A 10802-nucleotide genomic window follows, 5' to 3' on the forward strand; every position below is an offset into this window, starting at 1 on the left:
AGTCTTGCAACACCTTTTGACAAGAATGACATGGACACATTTATTCCAGGATATCCAGAAGAACAGTGAACAGGAGATTGATCAAACAAGGTTATTTTGCAATAAGGGCTATCTGCAAACCGATATTTAACCAGAATTCACCGCCGTCACTGTGTTACTTGGGCAAGACAGCATGTCAACTTACAATTATAACACTGGCGACATGTCATCTGTTTTCGGCTTGTTAAAGCTGTTGGTAGGATTCCTGTTCGTCGTTTGCCTGGAGAACAGATAAAGGAAGACTGTCTTTCCCGCAAGGAACACACAGGAGTTGGTACAATACATGTTTGGGCATCTATTAATCATGGTAAAAAAAACTGCTCTTCATATCCTCCAGGGAAACGTCAATGGTGCCTCCTATAGGCACCACATGGAGACAAACTTTCTGCCATATGCTAGGGCAAGGCTTGGAAATAGCTTTGTATTCCAGTTTGCGTATCGTATAGGGTTATCTCGACCAGGAGAGCGTTACAAGATTTCCATGGCCAGCAAAGTCTCTAGACTGTAATCCCATTGAGGACTGTTAAGGAGAACTGAGGCGAAAAATTACTAACCATAACTCTACACCAGCTACTTTAGCTGAGACACAACGTCTTCTAGTGACAGGTTGGGATGGAATCGCGGTGGATTACATCAATAACCTCATTGACAGTATGCCACATCGCCTTATTAGAGTACGAGGAAGACCACCAAGTGCTGAATGTTTAATATGAACTGATATAAGGTTACATATACTATTTGTTTTAATTTGATGTTATATTTTGTTATTATATATGTTTTGGTAAGATATTGTTGTAATAAGTGAAATGCTGAATCACATATCTTTCTACATGTGTATGATAAAATTGTTTGCTGTTCTAATAAATCGTTCATGATGTCCATCGAACTTGTCTCATTGTACAAATTGCATATGTAGATGTTTGATATAACATGCATTTCTCAGTTTGACAACGCTAAGTGTATTTGTATTCCATCTTAATAATAATGATTTTATTTGGTATAAAATATGTAAATATTTTGGCCAGGGCTGTAATATCAAATTTACTATTACATAATCCACATTTGTGTCATGATTTAGACTAAAGATAGCTGCTTGATGATTTACTAGGAACAGACAAATACAGGAAACTGGTTAATCGGAAACGTGGATAAAATGAGACCCAGGACTAACTAATAATTCAAGGCTGGGAAATTACAGAGAGAATGGGATACAAACGATAGAATTAGGCAAATTAACAGAAATTGGGTTAAAAATAAATTGATGAAGTGAAGCAGGAAAAGATAGAGAGACGAAATATAGAGAACGAAAAAAAAATGGAAGAAGATGAATCCACCCGCCTAGGACAAAGATTTGATAAAAAAAATAAAAATTGCCACTTTCTTTGAGTTACATGCGACAGTCAGTTGTTTCCCGTATCAACTTCTTATCACAAAAGACACTCGTCACTTTCTGTAGTAATGAAATAAGACGAGATCCTTTCTTTTGTATAGTCGGCGAACCTTGAGCGAAACTGCCGTTGATTAGATTACCACAGCCGCTGAGAAGGACAATCAATAGGAATACGCTAAGTGTAACCGTGAGAAGGATTTGGAGCTACAAAACGATTTAGTAATAGAAGTGAACTCCAAAGGTACACATGTTAGAAGTCTAGAAACGAAACGTTTGCAGTGTGAGCATTTTTTGTATATTATATTATCGAAATAAAGAGTAAATACATTAAAACGTATGCCAGATCCTGAATAATGAAATGTTAATATAAAATATATATATATTTCTTCCTTATTATTTTGAACTTTTGTGTAATAAATTCGTGAACATGAAAGACGTAAGAAGAGTTGTGTAAGGAAATACAGATTGGACATTTCCTGGCATTCAAACTTTAGGTTCTACATTTATCAGTTTCAGATTTTTTTAAAAAAAGAAAGCTCAATTAGCATTTCTTATCATAAAAATTATTTCCTCCCGGCCCGGCATGTCCAGGACGCCCGATTCACAATCTGCGGGTCGCGGGTTCAAATCCCCGTTACACCAAACGCTCTCGCCCTTTCAGCCGTGAGGGTGTTATAATGTGCCGGTCAATCCCACTATTCGTTGGTAAAGAGTTGGCGGTGGGTGGTGATGACTAGCTGCCTTTCCTCTAGTCTTACACTGCTAAATTAGGAACGGCTAGCGCAGATAGCCCTCGTGTAGTTTTGCGCGAAATTCAAAACAAACAGATCTTTCCTCCGACAGTTTATGGATACTTTACGTTGGATGGCTTTATTTCTTTTTATTGTGATAGTACACCTAGAGAGTAACGATAATTATCAACTGAAAACAAAAAGGAATACGCCTTACTTTCCAAAATTGAGATGAATGCAATGAAGAAATGTTGTCCTTTAAAATATTTGTGTTGTTTGAAAAAGAAGAAAAAACTATAGAAGGCGATGCTAAGAAGAAAGTATTCAAGAACGTGAGCGAACATTATAACAAAGGATTAAGACACTTTAATACTTCTAAAATGGTATGATTAGCTATACTTCTCAATAAAGAAAAGTGATTTATAAAATGAAAACAACATCTTGCACTATAGTTTTTGTTCAGCTAATTATTGTTAGTTTGGTTGAGAAATAACCTATGAAAAACTAAAATATGGCATTCACAAGTTTCAGTGAAAATATTATAATCTCATGTAACAGTATAGCTATTTAACTGTGGTCGAATATTAAACATTTTATTAAATTTTAATTTATTACTGGAAACGTAAAGACTACTCTGTCATCCACTTGCGGTAAAGAAGTCAAACTATGAAAACAAGAGAACTGACTATGAATATTCTATATCTTTTGAGTAATAATTTACAAGTGTTAGCCTAGGAGGTGTTGATACTGACCAAAACATAATTCTAATATATTATATTAGCTGATATGTAAGACGAATTAGAAGTGTTTCTGGACAAATCGGAATATATTTTAACTTATTTCCTTAACGAGCAATTTAATAGATTCCACCATCGATAAAACCGTTCAACAATTCCCTTTATCCTGGTAACCCAAAGCTACGAGTAACGCTTTCTCTATCATATACAGGCTCACACTGACGAATGTTGAAGAAGAAATTAATCAACATAATCAATAGAACCTCTCCAACAGTTCACTTTCAATGTGTGTTTAGACATCTATTGGTAATTCAAGATTATTTTCAGTTTTAAAGATCGAATCCAGTTCTCTCAACAGTCATGTATCATTTATGAATTCTGCTGCCCAACGTGTGAGGGCGTCTACGTCGGATCGATTGTCATAAGACTGGGATATCGTTTGAAAGAACATTCTAATCCTAGGTTCAATGGCAACTCAAGCATTATCCACTTGGAGAATGTGATGTGATTCCATCTCCCTAAATATTCAAAGTAATGAGTAAAGATCTGATAGGGGTGAAGGAGACATTTCTGATTCTTCAAAGAAGCCGAGATTAAACAATCAACAAAGTGTTACTGAACTTTAATTCACAATATAGGTATTAGAAATTCACTTGCATTTGTTTTTCTTTCGTCAAAATTACAAGTGATGCAGAAATTTTAGAACTCTTACTTATTTTGAAATTTTGAGCCTAACCGTTTCTGCTTCAATCAAAATAAGCAAAAATTCATAAATGTTAGGCTTACTTATACAACATATTTTAATAACAAATATATGATGATACAGAGATTGAGTATGTTATACAGTCTTGGCCAAAATGTTTGCATTCTGTTCGATATTGATGTTATTGTCTACATGCATAGAATGGTTATTCAGTACATGTCTGAGTGGTAACAGAGAAGGAATCATATGGTCGGAGAAACACATACGAGTTGTTATTCTGGTCACTATAAGTTGTTTTGAGCATTTGTCCCATCAAACACACATACACACCTGTTTTATATAAAAGGGTGTGCTGTTGGTATCACATTTTTCTCTACAGATCAACGCCTTGTTCAGACAATTTCACTGTACTTGGTGTGTAGTCATGTCTCGTCACGTTCTAGAAGTTATAGGGCGTCAAATTGCTGGACTGTCATGAAATGGCATTAAAAAACCGGGCATTATCAGAACAGTAGGTAACCCTCAGTGTACTGTATCCAGAATTCTTAAACGTCATCAGACTACAGGAAAGTCTACTGGTAGACGCCGAAAAACTACTGTCCAAGATGACCATGTTTTGATCAGGTTAACACGTCAAGGTTGAAAGAAGTCTTGCAACACCTTACAACAAGAATGGCATGAACATATTCATTCCAGGGTATCCAGAAGAACAGTGAATAGGATACTGACCAAACAAGGTTATTTTGCAAGAAGGGCTATATTCAAACCAATATTAACCAGAATTTACTACCGTCATTATGTTTCTTGAGCAAGACAGCATATCAACTTACAGTTAGGACACTGGCGACATGTCATCTTTTCAGATAAGTCCTGTTCCTGCCTTGTTAAAACTGATGGTAGATTTCGTGTTCGTCGTTTGCCTGGAGAACAGATGAGGGAATACTAGCTTTCCTATAGGAACACATAGGATGTGGTGCAGTACATGTTTGAGCAGCTATTCATCATGGTAGAAAAACTGCTCTTGACATTCTCCAGGGAAACGCCAATGGTGCCTCTTACAGGCATGACATGCAGACGACATTTCTTCTATATGCTAAGGAAAGATCTCGCAATAACCTTGTGTTCCAGGATGACACTGCCACTGCTCACAGTGAGCAGATTGTACAGGATTATCTCGACTAGGAGGACATTACAAGATTGCCATGGCCAGCAGTCTACAGATTGTAATCCCATTGAGAACTATTGGAAAGAATGGAGCCAGAAATTGCTAACCATGACCATAAATCAGCTACTGTAGCTGAGTTGCAGCGTCTTCTAGTGACATGTTGGGATGAAATCACAGTGGATTACATCAATAACCTCATCCATGTCACATCGCCTTGCAGAGGTTGTTAGAGTACGAGAAGAATCAACCAAGTACTGATTGTTTAATATGAATTTATATAAAGTTACAGACGCTATTTATAATAATTTGATGTTATATTTTGTTATTATATATGTTTTAGTAAAGTTTGTTGTGATAAGTTAATTGCTGAATTACACATCTTTCTACGGCGTCTGATAAAATTTTTTGCTGTTCTAATAAATCGTTCATGATGTTCATAGAACTCGTTTCATTGTACAAATTACATATGTAGATGTTTAATATAACATACATTTATCAGTTTGACAGTGTTAAGTGTATTTGTATTCCATCTTAATAATAATGATATTATTGGTTACGAAATATGCAAACATTTTGGCCAAGACTGTATTAAAAGTATTTTGAAGCCTCCTCAAGTCTTCAATACCGATCATGCTTTATTCGAATTTCTGATAATAACAGTGCAACGCAGTTTCCATTGCAAAGGGCTTCATCTTAAAGCTGCAATATTTAAGACGCTCTCGTCCTCCCTGTTGTTTTCCTTAATCTATGTAATGCAGCAAGACGATGGTTTCCCAGCGCCCGTTTGAACAGTCAGATCGCACAGAAACCCACAGGCGTGACTTCCGGCAATTTGCCTGGTATCTTCCTTACGGAACAGCATGAATACCCATTTAATTCTCCAGCTGCTTGAGGTGTGTAACGGTTCAACAAATAGTTTGTGGATGCAACTTGTACACACGTGACTTGACAGAGATCCGTACCGAGTAATGTTGCTTGTGGCAGTGGAAGACGTCGCAATTAATCTGCCATGGCTGGAGTACGACTTGTTGTATGCCTTTTTCAGGATGGTCCTGTGGAATCCCAACTTAATCAGTATTCCTTTGTTTTATAATACCTTCAAATAAAAGATATATCCCTGACTTGGTAATTCTAAATCCCCGATCTGAACATATCTTTATCTTATGATTACAGAAAACTATATTTTCATATTTTTAGCAATAAATAAGGGTGAAATTGCTTTGCATTTTTTTTTAGAATATAATTTTACCTTTCATTGTGTAAATCACTAAAAACAAAACAAAACCGACAAAAATAGAAAGACGAATGAATGTTATGATATCGTGTAATCTCTTGGAAAAACTTCTAACGTCTTATGAATCTTAATGAACAAGTTTACCTTTGAGGATCCTGTCATTTCCAAATAAATATAATTACTACACAGATGTGATCCGAATATAGTTAATCAGTGAATGACCTTCGAAAGTATGTTAATAAAAGATGAAGTTTGTCAACAATAAATCATTGCAAAAACAAACATAAGGATAAATGGGGGTAAGTACTTGAATATCTAGTAAAAATAAATTTTCTGGATTTCAGAATACCGTATGCTTCTACTTAGACTAACTGTTTATAGAACATATAGCAGTAAAATACAAGTTATCCTACATGTAACAATACAAGACAGATTAACTTACCTATAGCACTACAAAACAGATTACCTTTCATATAGCAGTACAAAATAGCAAAATAACAGTACAGACTACGTATCCTACCTATAATAATATAATACAGATTACCCTACCTACAGCAGTGCAAGACAGATTACCTGCCCATAGTAATCCATTACAGATTATCTGCCTATATAATAATACATGCATATTACCTGTTTATAGCATTCTAGAAAACCGCCTGCTTTTAACTAAACTATTCATGACGGGTTACATGTGTATAGTAACCCATGACAGTTTACATGTGTATAGTAATCCATGACAGATTAGATGTGTATAGTAACCCATGACAGTTTACATGTGTATAGTAATCCATGACAGATTAGATGTGTATAGTAATCCGTGACAGATTAGATGTGTATAGTAACCCATGACAGGTTACATGTGTATAGTAACTAATGGCAGATTACATGCATATAGTAATCCATGACAGATTAGGTGTGCATAGTAGCCCATGACAGATTACATGCATATAGTAATCCATGAATGATTACATATGTATAGTAACCCATGACCGATTACATGCATATAGTAACCCATGACCGATTACATGCATATAGTAACCCATGACCGATTACATGCATATAGTAACCCATGACAGATTACATGCATATAGTAACCCATGACAGATTAAATGTGTATAGTAACCCATGACAGATTAAGTGTGCATAGTAACCCATGAATGATTCCATGTGTATAGTAACCCATGGCAGATTACGTGCATATAGCAACCAATGACAGATTATTTCCTAATAACAGTCTAGCAGTTCACACGAAAGTACTTGCTTGTAGCACAGCAGTACAGATGATCTGCATGATAAAATGCAACTGTGTTAGATTATATGCATGATAGAATAACACCGTGATATATTATCTGCATGATAGACTACCACCGTGATGGATTATCATCGTGATCTACATACATATAACACACCATGATGCAACATTAGGCGTAGGTTTAGCAAACAAGCACCTACATTTACTCGCTCACCTTAAGTTTGTTTAGGTATAGGACGCCTTTATGTATTTTAATAAAATAAACAATTTTGTATAACACAAAAATTGATTATTCCCAACTTTTATGCTATAATTACCTTAAAAACACTGATGAAAAGTTAAAAACGATAATCGAATGAGAAGAATGAAATATTATTTTATTTGAAGCTGCAAGGTGACGCTTCAAAATGGTAGAATGTTAACAGAGACATATATAATTTGGAGAGGATATCATCTTTAGTCGCTGTTCAGTAATAAAATATAATACCCATAAAAATACATGTAGACCTAAATAGTGGAAAGACTGACGTTTCGTTACAAAATATAATTCGTTTACAGTCTGAAGTTTCGGTACAAAAACATAATATTAGTATAATAAGAAAATAATGAGATGTAAAATGAAAGCATTACGAACGTTTGTTTGTTTGTTTTTAATTATGCACAAAGCTACACAAGGGCTATCTGTGCTCTGCCCACCACGGGTATCGAAACCCGGTTTCTAGCGTTGTAAGTCCGCAAACATACCGCTGTGCCACTGGGGGCCATTATGAACGTAATACACACACACAAACACACAAAATGAAAATATGAAAGTGTCGGATCGATACAGTGCATTAACAGCTTCGTGCATAAAGTAAGCTATTATATTCCATAAAAAGTGAGCACTGCTGTATTATTACTGGTTTTGAAATATCTCTTTATTTTTCTATTGCGTATGTAGCTATTTAAACGAACAAGTAAACAATTGACATTCAGTTGAAAATACATAACCTATTTCTCAGCTGACTAACAGTCGGTACAAGTATAAAGAGCTAAACAGGGGATAAATTTAGTTATTTACGAGATAGCTCATACTTTCGAGTAATTTCTATTTTAATTTTAAGTCCCTGAAAAAAATAAAACGTCTTCTGGATACTGATGTTGTCGTGTTCGTACTATATATGTTTATTTTTATGAAAAACTACATGTTTCGAAAACAATATAATTAATCAAAATATATTTGAAATTTGAGTATGAGCGTGAATTGTGAAAATAGAAAGTTTCTAATAAAAAATGTAATATATGTGTGAACTATTTCTACTCCAAGCAGGTATCAAAACCTAAAAAAAAATACAGTTATTTTTTGGCAGATAAGTGAATATCGAAGAACATCATATTATTAATGCTATTCATCCTGCTGTTCGTTTTATTCTGATCATGATCTTTCCTGAAATTTCGTACATAAACCTAAAAAATAGGAGCAATAACTAATATTCCGGTTTATTACAAATAAGCCATTTAATTTTTCGTCCATAACTAATCCCTCAGTACTAATTCAGGGGTCAATATACTTGCTCTAAATGACTGTATTTCAGATCGAGACGAGAGACAGTACTGAGAATATGAAATGGAACTAATTGTCTGTTATTTACCCATTGTTAATCGTGTTATTCCTCAGTGTGGTTGATTAGAACTTCCAACGTACAAAGAAAGTAAATACATGATGATGAACTTTCGATTAGGATTTACAAATGGAACTTTAAAGGCAATTAATTAAATTGCTACTGCCTGGTTTTAGCGACGACGTTTCAGAAGAATTCAGTACAGAATCCGAAACGTGCTCTCCAGAAACATAGAGTAGGAAGGAGTAGTCCACAGGAAATTATTCAACATGACTTAAAACTTTCTTTAAAATAAAAATGACAACGATAGAGTTCTAAAAGAGAGTTGTAAAGCTCTTCAAATATTTAGGTAATATGAATACATACTTATTTTGTAATGTTACCCTGAATATGCAGTTACATATGACTGAATAAACATTTATATTTCCAATATTCATTCCGTCCTTAAAGTAACAGCTGCTTTACTTCTTTTTACTAAACTTTATAAATAATATCACCGATTTTCAATATATCTTCAGATGTTTGCAAATTACTAAGAACCAAATGCATTAAAAATAAATAAATTTAGTTCATACCTTGAAGATATGGAATAAGTCGACACATGACGTCACCAAAGATGAAATTTCTCAATAAACTCCCCACTAAAGTGAAGGGCATACAGAAAACTCCTAGAAGCAGATCACTAACTGCCAAGTTCATCAGAAAAACGTTGGTCACCGTTCTCATCCTTTTGTTCTGGATTAGGGTCACAATGACCAAAACGTTGCCCAAAACGGCGAAGACGAATATCAGGAGATAAAAAGCAATTCGAACAATGTCGGCTGTTGACAAACTAGTCAGTGTGACCACTGGGGACGAATCCGTAATGTTAATCACATCTGATATCGGAAAAGAGTCAGTGAAATATTCTAATGTGTCATTTTGCGACAAAGAGAAGTTTACTGAAATGTCCGAAATATTTAAATTATCATTTATTTCAAAAACTTCCATGATCCGTTCTACTATAAAAAGTTAGAAAAAATTATAGTAATAATATGAAAGCAGAAAATGACGATTGACAAGGTTTTACAATAGAAAATATGCCACTTAGCTAATTGAAAATTATGAAATATTATGTGGGCAGAACTTTCAGAGTGAAAGAAAGTACAACCGCTTTATATCGTTCAGATTCGCTATTTATTCTAATATCATGTAGAAGGTAAAAGCGCAGAAATAGGAGATGGTAATGATAGGTTATTCTCCTAGCACCTAAGTAATTTATCTCTTCGCTATTTATTCTAATATCATGTAGAAGGTAAAAGCGCAGAAATAGGAGATGGTAATAATAGGTTATTCTCCTAGCACCTAAGTAATTTATCTCTTCGATATTTGTTCTAGCGATGTGCCAACAGAGCAATGAGATGAGCTGGAGGAAATGAGTCGGTTTTAGTCTCACGACGTCGATGCGCCACATCGATGCGTAGCGTCGACCTATCACAGTCAGCTTAAAGTTACGGTAGCTTTTAAGTTGGATATGTAACGTGCAGCTTTCTGATAGTTACATCCGATGTAACCTTTAACGTATAAAATCAGTTGATTTATAAACAATAAATTGTATCAGTTCTCACTCAAAAGACGGCATACCTTATTCCAAAGTTTAAATATCAGAAGAATTCTAGTAACATTTTTGTATTAAAGTTACATCTGAGGAACATGGAATCAGTATAGATATTCTCATTTTTATCTCATCGTAGTATAGTTCATACTCTCCTTCTTTCTCACACAGCAGTCATGGATTTTTCGATTTAAAGGTATACCTTCAGCAAATGGTCTTTATTCTACAAGACACGATGAACACCCAAAATTATGTGTCACGTTTATTTGTGACACTTTTATGTTGGCTTATGCAGTAACGTCATTTTATTACATGACTTTTTTTTTAACTTGAGATATTTCTGACAGAATATAGAG

General features: G+C 34.7%; 1 protein-coding gene across 1 annotated transcript in view; it reads left to right on the forward strand.

Annotated features, from left to right (window-relative positions):
- Positions 1 to 4851: 4851 nt before the first annotated feature.
- Positions 4852 to 10802, forward strand: part of LOC106471393 (cholecystokinin receptor type A-like) — a 132015-nt gene continuing 126064 nt past the window's right edge. The window contains exon 1 of the mRNA XM_013932026.1: positions 4852 to 4987. Coding sequence (XP_013787480.1) covers positions 4852 to 4987 — 136 coding nt within the window. The remainder of the gene's footprint in view (positions 4988 to 10802) is intronic.

Source organism: Limulus polyphemus, unplaced genomic scaffold, assembly GCF_000517525.1.
Source record: "Limulus polyphemus unplaced genomic scaffold, Limulus_polyphemus-2.1.2 Scaffold4, whole genome shotgun sequence".
Classification (NCBI taxonomy): Eukaryota; Metazoa; Arthropoda; class Merostomata; order Xiphosura; family Limulidae; genus Limulus; species Limulus polyphemus.